This window comes from Dromiciops gliroides, chromosome 2 (assembly GCF_019393635.1).
Source record: "Dromiciops gliroides isolate mDroGli1 chromosome 2, mDroGli1.pri, whole genome shotgun sequence".
Classification (NCBI taxonomy): domain Eukaryota; kingdom Metazoa; phylum Chordata; class Mammalia; order Microbiotheria; family Microbiotheriidae; genus Dromiciops; species Dromiciops gliroides.
Window position 1 is genome coordinate 87985819 of NC_057862.1, and position 25240 is coordinate 88011058.

Genomic DNA, 25240 nt, shown 5'->3' on the forward strand with positions numbered 1-25240 from the left:
CCAGGGCTCTCTCCTTTATACCATTGTACCATAGAGAGTTAAAGGGATTTTTGGAGAGTATGTAGAGTCAGAAGGTAGAAACTCAAATAATAACAAGTATCTAAAATGTCAGAAAATGAGCTATATTCCCACATTTCTTTAAGATATTACTTCTTTTCCTTCCCATCAAAGCACCATAACGTGTTTTGATGCCAAAAAAAAATGTGGTTATCTAAAGTCTTCCTAGAGATTCCCCTAAGCAGTTTTGAGCAGGGGGAGGGGTCAAGGTTAACAAAATAAATAAAAACACAATACAATGTAGATAATGTTAATTTTTCATTTTCTATGTCAATATGAGGGTCTGACACCACTATTTTAAAAGGTTCCTTTTCTTTTTACAGATCATTACCATTCATTTACTCACTAAACATTCCCTTGTCTAGTCTGACCTTCACAACTGAAAGATTTCCCAGTATTTCAAAGATTTTCAAGTACTTCAAAAACTAACTGGTCAGAATAGAATAGAATAAAATATGCTGCACCTGTTCCTCCAGAGGCCCAACTAAAGTTTCCTGAAACTATCTGCTTATTCCCCACAAAGACTGATCTTCCATAATTAGAATGGACCTAAATAAAGTAAGGGGATGAGACACGAATAGAAATCATTGTAATGTGAGCTAGAATGAAGTAAGTGGACAGGACAGGTCAAAGGGGAAGAGGTAAGAAAGAATCAGGGATGGAAGGACGCCGGGGAAATCAAAGGCATCCCCAGGGACTAATTCTTAATAGCCTATACATCTGACCTGGGCAAGGGAAAGGCTTCAACAGTCAGAAATGTGGAGAGAGTTTGTTCCAGGCCCAGAGCATAGGTATAATGCACAAATGCATGGAGGCCAGAGAAGGCAGGGCAAAAATAGAAAAGGGTTAGAAGTCTATAAAGGGGAGTGGTGAAGGCCTTGGATGTCAGTCAGTATTTATATTGTATCCTGTATATGCAGTAGGCAGCCAGAGAAGGTTTCTGAACAGGAGCATGATGGGCTTGTGGATTACAAAGATTACACTGGCAGTGGTAAAGGGTATACCAGAGAAGGGAGAGACGAGAGGTAGGGAGAGCAATCAGGAAACTATTAAAGAAAGAAAAGAAATCGATAATTAGGGCTTAAATGAGAGTGAAGGCAACAGAATTGTGTATCAGGGGATGGAGGGGAAAGATCTCATCTATGTAGAATCCAGCCGGAAAAGAAGATTTTAGCTCAGTATAAAGAAAACCTCCCTGATGATTTTAATTATCTGGAGGTGAAATGGGTGGCACTGGGGCAAGCAGTGGATTGTTCTCTTACTGGAAGCCTATGGCAGAGGGGATAACTGTGCAGGAAAGGGTTAGGCTGGATGGGCCCTGAGGTGCTTTCCATCACTGAGACTCTGGGAGTCTGTCACTGAGAAATGACTCAAAGCAAAGTCAAGTCAAGCTTGCTCTCTATAGTCCCTCACCATACATGCCTTGCACATTCCACAGTTTTTACAAAGTACTTGCACATCGATTATTTCATTTGGACCTCTCAACAACCCTGTGAAATACATAGAGGAGGTAATATTCCCTTATTTGACAATTGAGGAAACTGAGGCCTAGAGGTGTCAGAGCTAGGAAAAGAACCTCAGGTCTTTCACTAATCTCTCCATGTTGCTTTTGCCCCTCCTCCCAGAAACTGATTCATATGGAGTGTAAAATTTGCACAGGACTGGCAGTAAGGGGTTCAAAATACTCATTTCAGATCTTCCCCATTGGAGCAATAAAATTATAAATATGAGAAAAACATTATATACCTGTGAAGGTGGATCAGACAGAGGAGACCGCTTTGGCGACTTTTTCACCCTAAATGTATCACTGGAAACAAAATTTAAAATGTAAACACAACAAACAGAGGCCCAGAGAACCCGTTAAGATACAAAGCAGGCTACAACTGCTATTCCTGCTAGCCCATACTGTTCCATACTCCCATGTGCACCACACCAGCATTACTGAAACACATCCCTCCTGAAAATAAATTGTTTTTAGCAACTACTACTAATTTGTCCCCAAGGAAAAGTAAAAGAAAATTGTGTCTATAACAAAGGGATGCTATTTTGGAGAAGGGATCCAGAAAGTGAAGCTGATTTAGGCTAGACTGCCGGCCATGCTTTCAAAAAGCCAGTGCTTTAGCCAATTAATGTAGCTGTCTCATAGAAGAACATCAGACCAAGCAAAGAGAGGATTGTTGGGCTCGCCTTGCGTGCTCCCTTTTGTGGATGGGTCATTAATGCACTTCTTGAATATTACCTTGCTTGACTTCACAATCTACCTATGAAGTTGGTCTTACTGTACTCCTTTTATAGATGACCAGCTGGGGTAGAGCTTACAACCAGATTTCCAGAGATTGGTAGTGGCTGGTCACAAAATTGAAGAGTGAGGGCTAACAAGTGCTTACAAAGGATATTTAGAGGATCTACTTATCTGAAGAACTCTTTCTTTCATTTCTTTTTTGTTTCCTTCCTTCCTTTCTTCTTTCTTTCCTTCCTTCCTCCCTCCCTCCTTCCTTTTTTCTTTCATCCATTTATTTGTCTGTCCATTCATACATTTATTCATCCATCCATCTATCCATCCATCCAATCTATCAATCTATCAATCTATCTATCTATCTATCTATCTATCTATCTATCTATCTATCTATCTATCTATCTATCTATCTATCTATCTATCTATCTATCTATCTATCTATCTATCAAAAACCAATGGGCCACAAAGAGCATTTCCAAAAGTCTTATGTAAGACAAGCCAGGATGGATACAACTCATCTAAGGGTTGGGCTGTGATTACACAAGGGAAGTGACTGCTATGTTCATCATAATACCTTTTTAACTCTCCCCACTTTGCTTAGGTATGACTTCTAGCAATCAAGTTCTTCACTTTCTTTCAACCAAATTATTCCAACAATAGCATTGTTATATTAAAAATAAAATGCGCTAGCAATAGCACTTTCCCTGAAAGCAGTCAGAAGAAAGGTCTATGTATATATTTTCAGGCATGTAAATATACATATTATATATGTATATTCTTTATATCTTAAAAGTGTTTCTGAAGGATTAAAGAAGTCCCTTTAGCAGTAGAAAACCAGATAAAGCAAACATCCTCCCTTAGGGTTTTGCATGGGGGTTTTGCCAGATACTTGCTTAAGATCATGCTGGTTTTCCTTATTAAGGAAGGGGAGAAAGAGAAGCTACCTCCCTCTTATCCACACCTGGGCTGTTTGATAGAGCTCTGTGGACCAGGGCATAGCAGCAACAGCTTAGAGTTGGTCAGCTCTGCTTTTATCAAAGCCTAGAGTGACCACACATAGATGCCAAGGATGCATTCCAACTGATAGCCTGTCAGTTTCTTCAAAGACAAGTAGGGGAATATATGAAGGGCTGTGGATTGCTCTAACATCCGTGTACCCCATATTTTAAAAGAAAGAAAATCATATTTCTGGCCTGCGGGCTCTGCACCTTCTGGATATGTGAATTTTGTATCAATTTGAAATTACTAAAACATTTCAACCCTGCCCATTAGCAAAAACAAATCCTTCTCAAGGGCTGGCTATGAGCCCAAATCTATGAATTCAAATCTTGGTGGATAGTTGTAAATCGAGCCACGGTGTTATCCAAAGCAATCTTCTACCCATCCAATTGATGATGAAAGGGGAAAAAATTCAAAGGAAAAAAAATAAAAGAACAGGTTCACATGGTAATATCAAATATGGGGAGGAACAAATTTCACTCCCAAGAAGCAGGCAAGCAATTTTATTTGTGCTAATCATGACAAATGAGAAAAATGACTCCCACCACTATCACCCCATGCCCCATAATTCCCCATCATGCCACAGAAATATGTATGTATCAGCCATGAATTGTAAACAAGGAGAGCACAGAAGCCAGAAACAAAAGGGGGTGAAGGATGGCGGGGGAAGGATGAAGCCCTTTTTAGCATAAGAATCTGATTCCATTAAGTTTACTTACAACAGAGAACATACAGACATCACATCTTCTACCATCCTAAGACAAAGAAGACAAAGAAAAAGAGAGACAGACAGAAGGAACTGACAAAAAAGATAAATCTGCAGACAACTGGTTATTAGTGTGTTAGGAAAAAAATCACCGTCCACTGTGGAGAGCGTTGAAAAAGCTACAAACGTGCAAGATTGTGGGAGGAATGGGGCTCTCTGGGTAGGTCTTGATTTAAGCCTTCTGGTTGTTTCTTGGCAGATCTTTTGGGCATTTCCCAAGCCACTGAGTGCCCTGTGCACATGGTGAATGACACTTGGGAGGTGGGAGTGTGAAACTGCTTAGAATAGTTCCATCTTGTTTTAGCCTGCTTTTTTGGCCTTTCATGGTAGTCCCAGTGTCTGGTACATAATAGACGCTTAATAATGTTTGTTGGCTTGACTTGTTGACTTGGCAACACATGCCCACAAGCTATCAAGGAGATCAATAGTGGGACTAGGGATAATAAGATGACGCACAAAGAATTGGTTAGTTTCATTGATCCCTTACCTTTCCTTCTCCTTACCACATACTGCCCACCTCTCACCCTTCCTCCAAAAGAAGAGAACTGGTGTCAGGCATATCAAATGACAAGAACATGCCTTCCTTCCATTCGCAGCTTAGGGCACAATGACTCCTGCCACTGATTCTGACTAATTCTCTAAAAAAAGGTGTGTTTGGGTAAACAGAGATAGGAAACATCATAATCTGTTTCCCAGCTTGTCTGCTCCTGTTCTGCTGTTAAGGGTGATCTCAAGGCTGTCTCCTCTTTAATCTAAACAGGATCCTCCCGAGACATTCTGAGTCCTCCAATATTAAATCCTGGGTATGGTTCAGACCGCAAACTGAGTGGGTCACCTTTTCTCTATTCATGGCTAAGTGGGCACATAGAGGCCAGCAGCTGTCCTCTGTTCTATGACTGCCCAGTGTGATGACTGGACACATAGGGACTGTGAAATCTTCAAAGATTCCAGGCATGGAATCCCACAGTAGGAAAAGTTCAAGGCTTCTAAGCAGATAACAGTACTAGACATACATTCAATGCTTTTACTAAGGGGCCAGCTGGCCTCTGAATCTGGGATACATGTCATAGAAGCTACACGTGAATTCCTCTTAGGGGGAGGTTTGGGGATTGACCCCATGATTTCAAGCATAGAGGGAACTCAGGATTGTAGATATAGTGACAGAAAGGACCTTAGAGGTCACTGAATGAAACCTCTTTTTACAGGGGAGGAAACAGACACAGAGAGGTTACTTGCCTGAGGTTATACAACTAGGCATTTAGGTGGCATAGTAGATACAGTGCTAGGCTTGGAGTCAGAAAGACCTGAGTTCAAAGCTGTTAGTGGGCAAACCACTTAACCTATGTCTGCCTCAGTTTCCTTATCTGTACCCTGGAGATAATAACACCAACCACCCACAATTGTTATATGGATAAAAGTAGACTATTTATAAAACACTTTGCAAACCTGAAAGTACCATATGTAAATTCTAACTAGCTAGCTAGCTGTAGTAGCACTGGTGGTGGTGATGGTGGTGGTGGTGGTGGTGGTACTACTACTACTACTACTACTACTACTACTACTACTACTACTACTACTACTACTACTACTACTACTACTACTACATCTGAACCCAGGTTTCCCTGACTCCCATTCTGTTCACTACACAATAAGTAAAGTCTCTACCAATGCAGGGTTGCATCTTCTCACAACTTGGAGTCTTATAGGGTTGCCTAGAGAACTCACTATGTATTCAATATAAATCTAAATTTAAGAGTACACAACTTTTAGTAGTTATTTTTAATGGTCTGACAGAGTTTGGTCAAGATGGTTCCTTCCTTCAAAATTTAATTTCTTCCATTTGGAAAAAATTGGGTTTTGGACTTTTGATTGCCAAGGAATTTAGGGTGGGAAGGTGCTGAGGTGCTGGTCCTAGCAGTCCAAGGAGAAATGGTGCATTTTTTTTTCTTCTGAGACAAAAGAGAGTGAATAAGTTCAACAGCTGGGTCCATAACAGAGAAGGTTCCTTAGCTTTTCTTCAAGTGTGATTCTAACTTCCTATTTTGTGGGGTAGAAAAGAATTACTACAAAAGGGTATTTTGCATTTTACAGATTTTTTTTTTACAGATTTTGAAATATTTTACAGATGATAAATAGCATTTTACAGATAATGAATATTTCTAGGCTTCCTGGTCACTAAGCCATTCCAGGAAACAAATTTATTCATGGAATAGTCAAGGGGTAGGGGAGCATAGGTGAAGATGAGAAAGTTTTTCTCCTAGAACCTAGTGCCTAGAGGAATTGTTTCTTTTCTAAAGAATTCAGTATTTGTCATATATAAAGACATCATCTATCATACAAGTGAGCATTAGGACCCTAGCCAAAAATAAATAAAATCTTAGAAAAACTAATTTATTAAGACAATAGCTCAGGGATCCAACCTCTAAGGAATCTCTTGATAGTAGTTCTTAGATGTGCATCCTTTACATGACTGGGAAAAAGGCCATCACAACTGTTGCAAAAAACAGGGCAAAATATTCTACCCATCCATGTCATTTCTATAATGACTGAAGATCAGACCAAAAGCCTTCATAAATGTATCCAGGCACTAGGATGAGAATCACTGTCATATCCGCTGCCCCCTCAGAAATCCTGATCCAACTCTACCCTTGAACTTACGTCTTTAGCGGAGTCTTCTTTTTCTTTGCAGGCTTGTTCGAATTGTCTCCTTCCACTCCATTGGTTTCCACGGCATTGGCTGGGATCTCAAAGGAAGCTGGGGACTTAGAAGGTGAGCTAGAGATCTTAGAAGAGGTCTTAAAAGGGTCAATGGAGTCATCACAGAGGTCAGTATCAAAATTGTATGTCTGCTGGGGCAGTTTGGGAGATTCTTGGATTTTCGTAGTGGAAGAAAAGGGGTTAAAGTTGGGATCATCCCATTTATCTATATCAAAGGTATAGGAGCCTTTGGAGATAGGGATTTCATTGGGGTCAATAGGGGACTTAGTGGGTGAGGCAGGAGCATTATCAAGTTTTTCCACCGTCTTTTTAGTCTTTGGCCTCCTCAGTGGCATCTTGGCAACTGGCTTTTTACCTATCTTTTTGGGAGGAGGGGGGTTTTCCAGTTGGTCGTCCCAACTTCCTTTATCTTCAGAATAGTCAAACTCCAGCCTTACAGAGAGCCCTTTGGCTGGGGAGTTCTCCTGCCCTCCAGTGTCAGATGGGGTCACTTCCACTGCCTCTGGGGCTGTGGCCAGAGGCAATGTTTTCTTCCCAATTGGGGGTGAGTTCTGCACTTTGCCGCTGCCAGTGTTGGGTGGAATATCCCCTTCGGCACTATCAGGGTCCAGGGGATAGGCAGCCTTGGATCCAACAGTAGTCTCCAGTGGGCCCTCCTCTGACAACTCTGGCCCAGAACCTTCTATCTTACCCAATTCAGTTTTTGTTTCAGATGCTGGGTTTTCCTCGCTGATAACAGGACTCTCTTCCACTGGGTCTTGTTGTGTTTCTTTTACCAGTGGTGTTTCCGTGGGTTTTTTGGTGGTTGGTTTCTTTTTTAAGGAAGGGGGCCTGGGTTTTTTAGTTCTCTTAAGGGTACTAGAAGCGCTGGTTGTACCCGTGCTGTACGCATCAGCTGCTACTGCCCCCGCCTCATTATTCTCTGGAGAGGCACCACCAGCACCATCAAAGTCACTAGCTTGCAAACTGAGAGATCGGGATAAGGTAGATCTGGAGGCTGGGACAGAGTCTGTCGATTTTCTCCGGACATTCACTTTGGAGTCCCGATTCTTGGCATCCGAGGAGCTGGGTTCCAAGGTCTGTAAAGTCTCTACCACCTCGATATTATCGAAGTCCAAATTGTATGTCCCACTGCTAGCTATTGGTTTGTCTTCATCAAAGACGGTGGAGAAAGAATGTGATGGAGGACGGAAAGGGCTTCCTTCCACTGATTCACTATGTGGCACATCTGTGATGGAAACTGTTGTCTCAGAACACAGCCCTGTGGGAACAGAGACAAACAGGTTACACTTAGGGAGATGTTCAACTTGGACTTTTCTTTTCTTTCCCTCAGCCAGAATTCTAAGTTTTCAGAGCTAGTTGGGGAAATTCTAAGCAACAGCATCAGCTAAAAAGGGGATGCAGCTTTTTTTCAGGGGTTCACTGGATGCCTACTAGGTTGGGTTCCAAATTTTGAGATTCCATTTTTCCAAATTAATAAATAAATAATTTCAAGCAAGTTCTAAAGAGAGTCAATAATGAATTGCCCACAAGAGACTACTGGATATGTTTCCAACAACCTGAAAAAGTATAATTTCCTGCCTCAGATATCCCATAGATAGATAGCTACTCATGAGGGGAAAAAGACTATAAATTTGGGGTTTCCACATTAAAAACTGGAACAAGTAACTTCTGAACAGTAATCTATATAGTCCAAGGAGTCCTCCAGAGGAAAGCTTTTAACTGTGGATTGTGACCCCATATGGGGTGGCATAAATGAATGTGAGGTCACAAAAAAATTGATAATAGTAAAAGGTTATGTATACCTATTTTAAATAGCTAAATGCCTGGGGTTGAGTAAAAAATTCCCTCCTCCAGAGGCTTCTTTCTATCTGTAGCCATGCATATCTCTCTTTGAAATTGTGGGCACTTAATATACCTGCAATTAGAAAATCCTATTATTCTTTTCACTATTAAAAAAACAAAAAGAATGTATTCTTTTCACTATTACATAGCTACACCAAGACACAAAATCCTGTCTCCTAAAAATAACTATGTATAAAAGTGACCTTTTATAACCTCCCTATAATATAGGCATTGGTCCTGTCTTCCAATGTCACCATGTGTTTTCCACATACTAAAAATCCAATTTATGCAAATATTAACCTTAAAGAAATTTCCAATTTCCTTTACTTAGGGAAAGATACAAGTTTGAAATCAACACCAAATTTTTTTTTGTAGGACCACTATACTTTGCAAATTTATACCCATTTGGGGTAAAAGTGATACTGTATACTAAAAGAGAGAAATCAATATATTATTCCATATTGTCTCAGGAAATTCTCCTACTCTAGGCTCCTCAAAGAGTAATTTAATAGGAGGACCACAAGGTAGGCATGGGAAAGAAGGGAAGCATGGGACCAGGCTATGGGAATAACAGAACATGAATTAACATGCTTTTGCTCTATCATGAAATGCTTTGAAGGCTGTGTATTCTCTTATGCACATACATAAGATAAGCAGAAGCTATAATGGTCTTCCAACCATATGGCTTAACTTCTCTTGGGAGCAAAGATAACCACAAATTGCATTTACTATCAGTGAAAACTCTTCCACAATTAAAAATATCTGTTCTGTGCAGAACAGATCTGTGTTCTGTGGAAAAGCTCGTGGAAGAACAATTATTAATCCAAGAATACAGTACAACAGGGTGGGAGGTTAGCAATGAAACTTAGCCGATTTTAAAATGTAACATGATGGCTGCTCAATAGTAAAAAATAATTATCATTTGATTAGGACCCTAGGCCAGAAAATCCAAATAAAATGTTCTGTGTAGTCAATTCCAACTTTCTAATTTGGGTCCAGCTGACTTGAATTGGACAAAGTTAGCTTAAAGTAGGTTAGGATGGCCCTCGGATACATCCAACCCTACATTGTCATGCACAGGTGACAAACTTTGTCAGCTGTTGGCCATGCAACCTGAGGAAAGGTGGATTTTTTTAAACCTCTTACAAATTTCTCATTATTGGTGCTGGCCAAGAATAGCACACCACCTCCCAAAGGTAAACGTGCAGATATATAGTCGCAAGATGAAACAGAAGAAAGGAGGAGATGCTCACAGAAGAGTCAACAATCCAATGTGGAGTGTACCTTTAGCTGTATCAACACAACGTGAGAAAAAATGGCCAGTTCAGACAGTTCGGTAATCAAAAACAGACCCCCAAAATAAAGCAAGTGGTTTAGTATTGCATATATCAATCTACTGGTTATTTACATGATTCCTACCTAAAAGAAACATACAACCTAGTTCGTGAAGGTAACATGGACCCAACCTACACCTGAATACCTGAAACAACTAAAGAACAAGCCCAAAGAAAAGCATAGTGATGTCTCAGTTTTATGGAATGGTTGATTAAATGGTGGATTCTGGATGCATACATTTCTCCCTCTGTTAATCACTAAAACTTTTAATAAAATAGTCTTTTTCTAAAATATTTATTATATATTTCTTTGTCTTAGTATAGAATATGCTGAACATAATGTACCCTTTTCTAGATGTCTCACAATCAGTATTATGAATAGTGATACTTGGTTTTGCCTGTAACAGCAATGCCCTGGGAGCTACTGAAAAACACAAGACTCAATTTATCTTGACACTCAGTTGCTCTTCTGGATGTGCTGATATTTCTTTTGTCTCCATCACCACAGCTACACATTTTTAGCAGTCTGTTCTTACCCTGCTCAGTGGCTCTATGGCTGACTTCCTTCTATGCAACTGGAACCACCATTGGTCCAATCATACAGGAAGCTTGAAGTTATCTCTGACTTTTATCTTTCCCTCCTCTCTTCCCCCTATCTAATTTGTCTTTTCTGCCCTCCTGTGTGTTACATTCTTCTCTCGTCTATTTTCTCCTTGTCCTGCTACTTTTATCATGCTTTTTCACCACCTACAGCAATTGTTGACCAATCCTTGAGGTCAGTGATTCCAGAGCTCAAAGTGTCATCTTCACATCTTTGTTTGATTCCAGCTATTTCTGTCACTGGTTCGAACAACAGTCATTCTTCTGAGTTTGTTATAATTGCTTTGGGTCATTGAGGGTTCAGCAATAAAAATGATCACTAAGTAAATGAAGTGTTGTTGAATGTCTTTGCATGGCATGACGCTGACTGAATACATAAGCATTACAAGAAGTCAGAATAAGGAAAAGGCCATGATTGGATAGGGTCAGTCTACAGTTGAGCTTTGAAAATCTCTGATTCCATGATGCAGTTTTATTGGGACCAGGCTCAATATCACCTTTGCTTTAGGAGAAACATCAATTCTAATGACTGAAAACTTTTATCTCCAAATGATGGCATGTTTTTTTTTCTTTTTATTCAATGTTACTCTTCTGAGAGGATGAATATTATACCTAAATTTGTTGAGAACTTTGAGAATCTACTGAATAGTACACAAAGATACTCTCAAAAACAGATATGTGCCTTATGCCATATAAAAACAATACCTTGTTCTACATCATACGAATTCTAAGAGGAAGAGCCATTAACTTCATTTTAGTCTCTCAGATGTCTCCTTTCTAGGCTCAGCTCAAGTCAAAACTTTACTGATCCTGACTCTTCCTGACATCATTAGAAGGTGAGTTCCTTGAGGGCAGAACCATGTTTTTTGCCTTTGTATATCAGCCCCTGGCACAGCCCCTGGCACGTGGCAAGCATTTAATAGGTACTCTCGTGCTAACAGACTCAGCTCAAAGTGTTTTCTTACCTCCTCAAATGTTACTGGAGAATTTCAATTGGAACTCTGTTTTGATCGCATCACACCCTAATTTGTACTACATTTATCTTTCTACAGGTCACATTCCTCACTTCCTTCCAGAAGAATGGAAGTTCCTTGAAGCTAGGGACTATGACATTTTATCTCTGTGTCCCTAGTTCCTAGAACAGTGTCTTATATAAGCCATTTGTTGTTGTTGCTTTGTTTTTTTGCGGGGCAATGAAGGTTAAGTGATTTGCCCAGGGTCACACACCTAGTATGTGTCGTATCTGAGGCTGGATTTGAATTCAGGTCCTCCTGAATCCAGGGCCGGTGCTTTATCCACTGTGCCACCTAGCTGCCCCTTATAGTAAGCATGTAATAAATGGTTTTTGTTGTCAAATCTGAATTTTGTTATTGTTGGTATTTGGTCATTTCAGTTGTGTCTGACTCTTTGAAGCCCCATTTGGAGTTTTCTTTACAAAGATACTGGAGTGGTTTGCCATTTCCTTCTCCAGCCCATTTTATAGATTAGGAACTGAGGCAAACAGGGTAAAGTGACTTGCCCAGGGTCACACAACTAGTAAGTGTCAGGGGCTAGATTTGAACTCACAAAGATTAGTCTTCCTGACTCCAGGCCTGAAACTCTCTCCACTACACCACCTAGCTGATTTTTAAAAATCAAGGTAAATCCTCATTTATACTAGTATAAGCTGGCTTTACTATGCCTCAAGATGAAGTATTTATCATTTCTATAATAAACAGTTGGAAAAATCTATCTCATGTTTATTAAAGTATTTTGAAGATATGCTTGAATTCACTTTAATTATTGATTTTCCTTATAACTTTTGTTTCTTCAGTGACACAAAAAGGAACCCTAATGAATTCCAATTCTAGAGTCTTCTTCCTCCCTCTCCCAGTTCTAAATACAACCCTAAATCAATTAATTAATCACCTGACCAGAAAAAAAATATTACCCATCTACCCTAAGTACTTGCAGAAAAATACAAAAGTGTTATGACACAGTTCTTGCCCTCCTAGAGATCAGAATCAAATTAGGGACAGGGACAAATTATGCATTTAAAGGGATTAGAGAAATATTAAACGCTAAACTGAGTGCTACTGATTAAAAGTGAAACAGGAATTTTAAAAGGAGACATAAGTGGAACTAGTCAATGTTAGAAAAGGTGTGAGAAGGCAGATGATAAACCAACAGAGTGGAGGTGGAACTTTAACTCAAGCATGAGACTTTTCAATTTATCCTTACTAAATTTCATCTTATTTTATTCAGTCCAATGTTCTAACTTGTCAAGATGCTTTTAGGTCATTACCAACATCTACCTTGTTAGCTATCCCTCTCAGCATGCCTCATCAGTAAACCTGACAAACATGCCACCCATGCCTTGATCAAGTCCTTGAAAAAATGATCAATATCTCAGGGCTAAGCTTGGAGCCCTGGGGCACTCCACAATGGATCTCCCTTCTAAGGGACACTGAACCACGGACTGATCACTACTCTTTGAATATGACTATTTAGACATCTGTGAGTCCATTTAGAGGTACCAACACCTAGTCAATATCTTTCCATCTTTTCTCCAAGAATAGCATGAGAGGCTGCATTGAGTGCTTTGCTAAAATAGAGGCAAACTATATTTACAGCATTCCCAGCACCTGCCACTTTAGTAACCCTGTCAAGAAAGGAAAGGAGATTAGGCTGGTAAGGTTTGTTCTTGTTGAAATCATGCTGGTTCTCTCTGATCAAGGCTTCTTTTTTTCTAGACATTCACTCACTGCCCTTTTAATATTATATTGTATAGTTTTGCAAGGAATTGGAGTCAACTCACTGGCTTACAATTTGCAAGCTCTGTTCTTTCTCTCTCTCTATTTTCCTCTCCTCTTCTTTCTCTCTTTTCTTTCTTTTCTCTCTTTTCTCTTCTCCTTCCTTCCTTCCTTCCTTCCTTCCTTCCTTCCTTCCTTCCTTCCTTCCTTCCTTCCTTCCTTCCTTCCTTCCTTCCTTCCTTCCTTCCTCCTTCCTTCCTTCCTCCCTCCCTCCCTTTTCCTTTTGTAGGACATTTGTCTCTAACGTTTGTTGTCTAGACAGGCAAGCAGCAGGAAGAAAAGCATATTAGTGAGAGGAACATTAGCAAAGGTAAGAAAGCAGAAATGAGCAGTCATGGGACAGAGATCAGTCAGAGATGAAACAAACCTGCCAAGCAGCTATATGTTTTCTGGGCAGAATGGACTGTTCTCTGCAGCCCAAAGATGAACCACATTCTCAAAAACCTTTTCCTTTGTTTATGTTGTTTCAGAAGCCTGGAAGGCCCTTTTTTTTTTTTTTTTTGGCTTGCTGAAGTATTAATTCAATTCAGATTGCTATTTCCTGTACAAAGCCTAGCCTTCCAATAGGAATGAATGAATAAGCATTTCTCAAGGGCCTACTATGTGCCAAGCACTGGAGATACAAAGAAAAAGGGAGACAGCCTTTGGCCCTAGGGAGCTTGCACTGTCATATGCAGAGATTTTGCATTCCCCAATCAGACAGTTGAACCCCAGGGTGGAGTTCCCAATCTGAATGAACAGAGGGGTAGGAGGTAGGGAAGGATGGTCCCTGGAGGTCAGACCCAGAGGGCAGCATTTCCTCTGTGTCCCTGTCTTTTTCTAAGACTGTAAGCTCCAGGAAGGCATCTACAACTTGGCTTGGTCTCAGGAACAAGATGCTCCTCCCAGGATAAGAGGTTCACCAGAAATCTCATCATGCTGTTTAACTCAACCTTGGATACACTCCATACCTTCAGAGCTTCCTGAGCCTCCTCTCCTCTCTGAGTGGAGGGAGGGCTGGAAGGCAGAGCACTAAAGCCTTCCTTTATAGAGAGCAGAACCTGGACTTCACAGATCACATTCCGCTTTGTCCCTGAAGCTTTGCTTGGTCTCAAATCCACAGAACAAGATGCCCCAAGTCAGATACTTCCTGGTATCCTGTTCCTTCTCCCCATTCCAGCTTCATCGTGTATGTTGTCTTACCCCATTAGATTATAAGCTCCTCAAGGGCAGGGTCCATCTTTCTTTTCTTATTTGTATTGCCAGCCTTTAGCAGAGTGCCTGGCACACAGTAGGCACTTAATAAATGTTTTTTGAAATAAAATTGCTCCAAGTGTCTAGCAAAGTGCTTAATAAATGTCTGTTGAAAAAGGTAGGAAATGGGGGCAGCTAGGTGGCACAGTGGATAAAGCACCAGCCCTGGACTCAGGAGGACCTGAGTTCAAATCTGACCTCAGACACTTGATACTTACTAGCTATGTGACCCTGGGCAAGTCACTTAACCCTCATTGCCCTGCCAAAAAAAAAAAAAAGAGAAGAAGGTAGGAAATGATTGAGGATTTTAGTCCATTAAGCCAGATAGGTGAAGAGATAAGAGGGGAGCATCTAGGGCCTCTCTGAAAGTGAAGCAGCAGTAGCAGACCTCTGAATCACACCATGCTCAGCAGATATTACACTTAACCATCTGTGCACTTTCATCCCCGAGAACAAAATGCTGCTCAGCAGCTTGCCATGATTTTCTTGTCTGGACCTGACATCCACTAATTAAATCATCATCTACTACCAAACACATTTTAAATGTGTGACTAGCAAGGCTCGGAGGATGTCACTCTAAATGCTTCATTTTGGTGTGATAATGACCTATTAATAGTTTGTTTAAATGAAACGTAAGAATAACTAGCAATTACATAGGACGTTAAGGTTTGCAAAGTGCTTTATATATGTTCACCCATTTGATTCTCATGACAATGGGCCCAGTGACTTAGGTGTTACTAATATTAAGGAAATTGAGGTAGAGAAAGTTAAGTTACTTGCCCAGGGTCATATACCTAGTGAAAGTGTTTGAGGCAGAATTAGAACTCTGGTCTTCTTAACTTCTTAGAAATTGTATCCATTATGACACCTAGCTTCCCCTATAAAAAGATATCCCTATAGAAATGGAAATTTAAACTGTGGCATTCTAAGTGTCCTTCTAAGCAAGAGTGTCAGAGTTTGATCTCCAATTTCTCATCAGTACCCTCAACAGACACCCACATATATATATATATTTCATGTCTTTGTATCAGCACAGTGGCTTTGTAGATACTTGACAAATACTTGTTGAATGAAGGAATGAAGGAATGTTGTAGTTTCACCCCCACCCCCACCCCACATAAAATAAAGTACCAATTATGTGCCAGGTACTATGCTAGACTCTGAGTTTACACACACACACACATACACACACACACACACACACACACACACACAGATGGCTACTTTCAAGGAGTTGACATTCTGTGGTGTATCTTTTGTCATAAATGGCTCCTGCTCTAGATATGGATTACTAGCTAAACCTGATGAATGAGCCAGTATATGTAGCTCACATTTTGAAAGATTAGTTAGAGATTTTCTGCTGCCAGAAAAAAATGTTTTTTATTCAATTTTATTTTCAGTCCTGAATTTTTTTCCTCTTACTTTCTCCTTTTCCCATTGAAAAACAAAACCTATTACAAATATTGTATAGTTAAGCAAAAACAAATTCCCATATTAGCCATGTCCAAAAATGAAAAAGAAAGAAATATGCCTGAATTTGCACTCCACCCCTCTATATGGAAGTGGGAAGTATGGGAAAATAAATACTTTTGACTTGAAGGAAAGTGTGTGGTTAATTTCAAACATTTGGAAAACCTGTAGGAATCCTGGGAAAAGGAAGAAAGATAAGCCCCAATTTCTACTCTACTGAATCCTAACAAGGTGTAATTGATGTAATTTGGTTGATTTTTTTCCTTTTCTCCAAAGGCAATATCCATTACCCTTCTTTGATTCTTGTTAGAGTTCTTGACAGTGCTGAGCTGCTCACCTTTCCCACAATGAGATCATTTACAGGAGGAGTCAGAGGAGGGATCTACTACACACATATCACATAAAATCACTTCTATTGACAACTGACTTCTACATGGCCACAATATTTCATTCACCCAAAATATAGTGCTCACATGTGCTCAAATCATGGTGTTGTTGAAAAAATAATAGTCTTGAAGTCAAGAGATCTAAGCCCTGGTGCCGGGTCGGCCACTGAGAAGTTCAGTGACCCCAAGCGAGCCACGTATTTTCTCTGCAGTTCGGTTTCCCCATCTGTAAAGTGAGAGGGCTGGACTCTTTCTAGCTCTCAAATTCTAGGACACCGCAGGCACCCCCAATAATTCTATTACTGGGAACATACGTTAAATATGTTAACAAAAGGGGAAAAAAGGGCTGTCTGTTCAAATATATTCATAACAACATTTGTAATTACTAAATAAATAAAGGGGGCAGTTAGGTGGCACAGTAGATATAGCACCAGGTCAGGAGTCAGGAGGACTCATCTTCCTGAATTCAAATCTAGTCTCAGACACTTACTAGCTGCATGACTCTGAGAAAGTCACTTAACCCTGTTTGCCTCAGTTTCCTCCTCTGTAAAATGAGCTGGAGAAGGGAATGGCAAACCACTCAAGTGTCTCTACCAAGAAAACCTCAAATGGGGTCAGAGTCAGGTTGGAATAAGTGAACAACAGATAGATAGATGGCTGGATAGATAGATGGATAGATGGATAGATGGATGGATGGATGGATGGATGGATGGATGGATGGATACATAGATAAAACTGGAAGTGACCTGTTGTCCAACAATGGGGAAATGGCTGCATGTGTTGTGATACTTTGATGAAATGGAATACAGACAATAATAAAACTAAGACTGACAAGTATGAGAGATAGAAAGATATCTCAAAAGATCTTTATGTTTTAAAGACTTTTTGCAAAGTGAAGAAAGCAGAACCAGAAGAGAGAACACTTTAACAATGGCTCTTTATGGGAGAAAGTAAAGGGCAATGAAGAAATAATCCTGATGAAAATTAAGATGTGACTGAAATGTAAACATTTGCTGTTAACTAGTTAATATTTAATAAAGCTTATGATAAATAATCTAAAAATAAACAAAATTAATATCTCCCAGAACAAGTTAAAAGTATATAAGGAAATTCTTCAATAATATTCTATTTCTAAAATGAATGCTCTAATATTCAAAAAAGAAAGTCCCATTTTCTAACTGTGTGAATAATCTCCTACTGCAGTTATTTAAATGTGAGTACATATTAGAAAAACCTCCAAATTATTTAGCTGAATTAACTCTAAATAAAACATTATTCAGTGTTTACTTTTTTTCTGTTTGAATGATTCAGAATCTACTAATATCATACTCTAGCTCACCAGCTTATTCAGTCCCAATCATGTTTTTACCACTAATATTGATGCCAAGGAGATTTCTAACATCTTAAAAATATCTTCAAAAGATTTTCTTAAATATTTAAAAGATTTTTAAAATTTTCATATATTTACAATGGGGCAAAGAAGACCCTTGAACATAATTTTGGAATGAAAAAAAAAACCAACTCTGTAGAATTTTGACTCATTATTACTATTATTTGGAATAATAATTATAATAAAAATAGCATTTATATAATACTTTAAGGTTCTCAAGGTTCTTTGTAAATATCTCATTCATCCTGACACTGAGAGGTAGGTGCTATTACTATCTACATTTTGCAGATGAAGAAACTGAAGCAAACAGGGTTAAGTGACTTACCCAGGGTCACGGAGCTAGTACAAGTCTGAAGTCATATTTGAACTCGGGTGTCTGTGACTCCAAGTCACAGTTAGAATGCTAATTCTAACCACTATGCCACCAAGCTGCCTCAAAAATTGTTATAATGAAGTTTGCAGGATCATAGAATCTGGAGCTAGAAAGGAAGCTTACGGTCATCCAATTCAATGCCTTCCTTTTAAAGATTAGGAAAGAGAGGGCCAGAAAATTTACAGGACTTGGCTTACGTTATCCTGAGAGGAAGCTGCAGGGCTAGGATTCAAATGCAGGTCAGCACTCTTTCCACTATTTCTAGGTGATAATACCTAGATGCCCTGGGCTGCTAGGTGGCACCATAGTGCATAGAGCCTTGGGCCTGGAATCAAGAAGACTCATTTTCATGAATTCAAATCTGGCCTCAGACACTTAGTAGCTATGTGACCCTGGGCAAGTCACTTAACCGTGTTTGCCTCAGTTTCTTCATCTGTAAAAGGAACTGGAGAAGGAAATAGCAAACCATTCTAGTATCTTTGCCATGTACACCCCAAATGGGGTCACGAAGAATCAGAGGACTGAAATGACTGAACAACAGCAAAAAGAGATTTTTAAAAAATGAAATAGATGTTCTTGCTCTCTGTAACATGTACACTGGTACACGGGAACCTCTCAGGGTAATTGTGAGGTTCCCATGAAATAACATAGAAAAAGTAGTCCATAAATCAAAGTGCTACATAAAGGCCAATTGTAATTATTTTTATTCCTTCCTGTAAGTTATTCAATTTTTATACATTTAAGAAAGGGGATCCCAGGAGTGGGAATGGGAGGGGGGCTGGTGGCCTGTGTCTGGTTTTCTCTCTTTATAGAATCTCAATAAGAAGAAATCATAAGCCAAGGATGGCCAAGAACCCTTCCATAAGTAACAAGCTTCTTAGGGGACAAAGGCTGGTCCTCGTGTAAGAGAGGTGTCCCGAATGGCCGCAAATGACTGCCACAAACCTGAAGGCTTGTGGTTATAAGAGAGAGGTTTCTACAACTAGAGGGACATGCAGAACTTATCAGGGAAAGCCAGAAGAGAGAATATCCTCATTATATGCTCTGAAGCCATGGTGCAGCTAGGTGATACATTAGAATTCTTGGAATCCAGAATATATCTGTGTTCAAATGCTACCTTAGACACTTACTAGCTGTGTGATCCTAAGCAAGTCAATTAACCTCCCTGACACTCAGTTTCTTCCTCTGTGAAATGGGCATAATGATACTAGCATCTCCCTCACAAGTCTGCTGTAAAGATCACATGAAAAGCTATCTGTAATAAGCTTCACAAACTTTAAAGCGCTATGTAAATGCTAGCTGTTTCTAAGGTAAAATGGAGGTAGCCACCGTGCTGGTATTGCTTTTGCATTCCTGTCCAACATCCCCCAGAAATTCCATCTGCACAGCTTCGGGTTATTGATAATCATAATCACACTTAGGGCAATGAATGAATACTGTCAGCTTGTATTCCCTGAGTCTTAGTGACAGGTGTCTCGGGTTATCTGGCCTCCTGGGCACAGAGGACAGCTGGGGCAAAGACGGCTCAATAATACTCTGCTTCCTCTTAATATCACTCTGCTGTCTCTCTGTTTCCCCTCTAGCTGCCTTCCTGCTGAGTAACGTCTTTCCTTAGGACTGGAAGACTACAGAATGTTAGAGCTAGGAAGGGAACAACTGGTTCACTAACGGCAGACTGGGGCGAGCAGGGCCATCAATCTTCCAGACATGCATGTATCCCCAAATGCACCTGGTCTCACGAGTCAGTGGAAACGAGGAAGCCAAACCCCGCAAAGCAGAAGGGCAGAGGGAGTATGTGGGGGTGGGGAAAGAGGTACACTTGGGAACCCACAGGAATGGGGGGGCAGGTAATGGCCTACAAAGAACATTCCTCCACCTCTACTCGGAAATGCCTGAAATACTACCCAAAGAACTCCCACTTTGGCAGAAGGTTCTATTCTAGTTAGATGGCAGGTTTCCCTCCACCCATAACATTATAAGCTGTTATCAATCATTTACATCTTAAGTAAGGTTCAGCTCATTTCTTAGAACAGGTTTTGATAGCATGAAGATGAGAGCACAGTGGGTAATTGGGGGGGGGTAATTTCTGAGTTTAATGGGTTTCATGCCAACTCAACAGCAGCAATATGACCAATGATGACTTATCCAGAAGTGACAGTTAGAGATCCCCAGGGAAATAAACATTTGGAGATCGGAAGGCTAGTCATGTAGGGAAGGAGATAACTGATGGATGACTAGAAGTCTGTTCTGGTATCTGTGAAATGGTTAAAGGCACGGAGGAAGGCTCCCAACAGAATGGGGTAGGCCCTTTATAGAGAATTGATGGGAGGTCACAGGTGAAACAGCAGATATGAAATGGGCTGCAATCAGCATGCATGAAGGGAGTATCCATGAGCATGAGACTATGAATCTATCAAAGAATCAAATAATAAGACAGAAAGGAAGAGTTCCATGGCAAATAATCATAAAAATTTTAACAACAATGACCTTTTTAGATAGCACTTTTAAGGTTTGCGAAGCATTTTACAAAACTTGTCGTTTAGTCCTCTCGATACTAGAAGACAGGTGTTATTATCGTTATTAGCCCCACTTTACAGATGAGGAAATTGAGTCAGACAGGAGTGAACTAACTTGCCCAGTTCACTAATTAGCGGCCATGGCAGAATTTGGATTCAGGTCTTCTGAACTCCAAGTCCAGAGGTCTATCTACTCCCCCAATTAGCAACACAGTCTAACCAGAATTACAGGGATGGAAAGGACCACTGTGGCCATCTACCTCAGTCCAAACCCCAACAATATCCTCATTAAACAACATGCCCACCAACTGGAGTTTCACCCTTTGACCTCCAGTGAAGGAGAACCCACTCTGTCCTGAAGCAGCTGATTCTGCTTTGGTTCTAATTGTTAGAGGGGAGAAAATGCTTTTCCATCCAACTTAAATGTGCCTCCTTGCATCTTCCATCCACTGCTCCCACCTGCTCTGGGGTCAGAATAACCTTTGTGAAGAACAAACTACTGGAATGGTTATGACTATGTCTGGTGCTGGCTTGACTCCAGAAATGAAGTAGCCTCAGATTTATAATGGTGGTAAGTAAAAAGCATTGATAATGAAAAAGCCTCCCCAAGTGGGTAAAGGAAAGAGAACTGTGCTTTATGGTGGGTGCTCTTTGAAGTTTGGTTTTAAGACAGTAAATTACAATAGTGTAAGGATGTCATCTAGTCCACGCATACATATTAACAAGGTCATAAAATGTGAATTCTTCAATCCCCATAATTAGCCTTCCTCTCCTTTTCTCCCTCCCTGACAGAAACTGCCCAACCTTTCAGCAAGAGCCCCCAGGGGTACCTAACCTCCCCTCTTCTCCTTCAGGGATACTGATGGATGGTATGGTGTGTACTGTGCTTTGTCATCTCCTCCTAACCCATTAAAGACCCCAGTGCTTTGGAAGAAGATGTCAGAGAACAGCTGTGTGTATGGAAATGGACTTGCCTGCACTATCAGTGAAAAGGAACTCTGGATTTTGCACTCCTCGGTCAGGCTAAGAATTGAGCACACTCTTATAAATCAATTAGATTACAGGGACATTAAAAGAACCCTGAAAGCCATTGGGAATATTGTTGGTGCCCTATTGGGCCATTATTTTTCATAGGCTGGTGAGGACGAGGCTTCAGGAAGATATAAACCTCAAAAACCCCCACAGAGGCAAAAGGGAGCAGTAAAATAGGCTTTGGAGTCAATGTTTTTTAATGATTAACCCACATCATACGACTGTAGAGGAGGTTTTTATGATGTGTGAGAGATGGCCAAGGCTTATAGATAAAGTCAAGGAATAAACCTCATTCTCTCCAAAGGGAAGGAGTTAAGTCCTTGAGCACCCAATTCAGCAATTTCATTTTAAAATATGGGGAGCCTTTGGCCCTTAGCCTTTCCCCATTCCTACTGAAACACTGACTCTGAAATATATGTAAGATGGGCATGGCCATGAGTATGTCGTCGTCGTGATTCAGTCGTGGCCAACTCTTTATGACCCCATGGACCACAGAGTGGCAGACCCTTCTATCCTCTCCTCTCTCTCTCTCTCTCTCTCTCTTTCTCTCTCTCAGCAATGAGGGTTAAGTGACTTGCCCAAGGTCACACAGCTAGTGTCAAGTGTCTGAGGCCGGAATTTGAACTGAGGTGCTCCTGAATCCAGGGCCAGTGCTTTATCCACTGCACCACCTAGCTGCCCTCTCCTATCTCTCAAAGTCAGTCCAAGCTCATGTTCATTGATTCCATGACACTATCTCTCCATCTCATCCTCTGCCATCCCCTTTTCCTTTTGCCTTCAATCTTTCCCAACATCAGGGTCTTTTCCAATGGGTCCCATCTTCTCATTATGTGGCCAAAACATTTAAGCTTCTGCTTCATTATTTAACCTTCCAGTGAATAGGCAGAGTTAATTTCTTTAAGTATTGGCTGATTTGGTTTCCTTCCTGTCCATGGACTCTCAAAAGTCTTCTGCAGCACCACAATTTAGAAGTGTCTATTCTGTGGCTCTCAGCTCTCCTTGTAGTCCAACTGCCACAGTCATACATGGCTACTGGATGTTTATTGCTCTTTCTGCTAATTATCTAAGTAAGATAAACATGACTAAGGGTAAGAACTCCCCTCAAGAAGAACTCAAGAAGGATGACTTCACTACAGCAATTGAGGTGACCTAATAGAATGCCTAGTGTTAAAAACCATCACTATGATGGATTGTGAAATCTAATATCAGCCATAAGGAAGCCAGTCCCTCATTGTTCATCATTGGAAGGTTTGGCAACCAGGTGATGAGTTTCGGCACACAGAAACTCATAAAGACTATCAACTAAAACTGTCACCCCTCAATTGTTGAAAGTATCTTTTGAAGTGCTGAAGGAATCAGACCCAAGTGGATAGGTGTAAGGGTGGGGAACGGAGATGAGAAAGAGAGAGAGAGGGAGAGGGAGGGAGGGGCTGGGATTGCCATATCATTCCTAAACCTTTCATTCTAGGGTCCTAGGATCTGATCAGCCCTAAGGCTTCCAACTTTAACTACTAAAAGAATAGTTACTCTTTCTAAGAAGAAACAAAAGGGATGTCTATTGATACATGTTAAGCCTGTTTAGGAATGGAATTTCCTATTATCTTTATTCCCTAATCTGAGTCACAGGCTTTCTCTCTCTTCACATTTCAAGTTTAGCGAGCACTTGTGGTTGGCAGGGTCCTGGCATGGATGAGGTTAACAGTCTGACAGTTATGAGACAATCTGAATGCAACAAGATTAAGAAGGCTTATCTCACAGTGGGGGTCTGCTGGGCCAAGAATGACATCATATGGCAGAATGAGACCGTCTGAATAAATCATCCTCTGCCTTAGCCCAGGTTATCTTTTCACTTATGACAACATGCTTGCCCCTCACCTTGCAACTCTTCTACTTCACTAGCCACTGTTTTGGGTCAAGGTCAAAGTCACTGGCTTTTGGGAATACCTTGAACTCTAATCTGGCCACACTGAGATGGCTTAGTAGCCTGGTCTAGAGAGAAAAGCCAGGGACTACAAGATGGGAAACCTAACTGTAAGTCCTAGCCTACCATTTAATAATTGTGTGGCCTTGGAGAAGTCATGTCATCTCTTAGAGGCTCAGTTTCCTTCGTCTGCAGAGTGGTATATAATATTACCGATGTCCCAGGCTATTATCATTTTGAAATAAAGTAATGTCTGCAGAAGCACCCATAAAATTGTAAAGCATCATACAGATGTAAGGAATATGTATTATTATCATTTATTTAGTCAACTCCTAACTGAGCTTGTTACATGCCCCTGTCCTTTTTTAATAGCAGGGATTCTTTCTTTGTTTCTTTGTTTCTTTGTTTCTTTTTTTTTTGTGGGGCAATGAGGGTTAAGTGACTTGCCCAGGATCACACAGCTAGTAAGTGTCAAGTGTCTGAGGCCAGATTTGAAGTCAGGTCCTTCTGAATCTAGGGACAATGTGTTATTCACTTTGAATAGCAGGGATTCTTAACCTGGGATATATGGATCCCCAAGGAGTTCATAGAAAGATTTCAGGGGGTTCTGTAAACCTGGATGTGAAAAAATGCATCTTTATTTTTATCATTTCTTTCCATTATGAATGTAGGAAACAAGCAGGCTTCTGAGAAGGGGACCATAGGCTTCAGCAGCCAGGATACAAAAATGGCTCTGTTCTATAGTGATTGTATCAAAGAATTGACTGCAGAGATTCAAAGGCTTTTGGACCTAGAACCAACCTTTAGGATCATCTGATACAATCCTTTCATTTTACAGATGAAGAAATCAAGACCCTGAGACAGATTATGACTAGCCAAGGTCAGCCAATTAATGACGAATGAACCCTGAGTTTTCTGGATCATAGAAATGATCCCAGGGGATGCAAATACTGCACGTTGGCTAAACTTGTATTAAAGGTGATTGTTTCTGTGTGACCCTGGGCAAGTCACTTAACCCCAATTGCCTCACTAAAAAAAAAAAAGTGATTGATAGACCTTTGATAGAAAACTTATGTTTTCTGGGTAGAGACCTCTGCCTTTGTGTAAAGCTGCTCTTTCAGTAAGATTCAGCAGTGACTCTGATAGTTTAAAAAAGTAAATTATAAGATTTTCCTTTCCTGACCCTTAATTGACATAGTTCTCCATTAAGAGCGCTTCCTTTTCTTTAGCAAACCAGCCCAATAGAAAGCTATGCTTTGTAATAACTCATTTTGGGGTCCCAGTTCTACATCAAGTATTCCATATCACAAAAAAGACAATTTTTCTAACAGATAACTGTCTGTACTTCAAAGTGGAAAGGCATCTGGTTTTTATCTCCTCCTCTGCCACTAACTCCTTGTATCAAAGCACATCACTTGCCTAGGCCTCAGTTTCCACATTTGATCAAATCCTCATGCAGGATTTGAACTCAGATCTTTTTTTTTTTTTTTGACTCCAGGTCTAGCACTCTATGGACTGTGCTACCTAGCTGCCTCAAAAAAAGACAAATAGTGAGACTGGAACTGAGCACTT

General features: G+C 40.4%; 1 protein-coding gene across 6 annotated transcripts in view; it reads right to left on the reverse strand.

The window, feature by feature from the left end:
- TACC2 (transforming acidic coiled-coil containing protein 2) overlaps positions 1 to 25240 on the reverse strand; it is a 306574-nt gene that overhangs the window by 46338 nt on the left and 234996 nt on the right. For 4 of the 6 annotated variants that reach the window (XM_043983127.1, XM_043983125.1, XM_043983124.1 and 1 more), the window contains exons 10-12: positions 6717 to 8037; positions 4012 to 4047; positions 1804 to 1864 (exon numbers count right to left, since the gene is read on the reverse strand). In XM_043983127.1, coding sequence (XP_043839062.1) covers positions 1804 to 1864; positions 4012 to 4047; positions 6717 to 8037 — 1418 coding nt within the window. The remainder of the gene's footprint in view (positions 1 to 1803; positions 1865 to 4011; positions 4048 to 6716; positions 8038 to 25240) is intronic. The other 2 variants (XM_043983128.1, XM_043983126.1) reach the window with 1 other exon arrangement.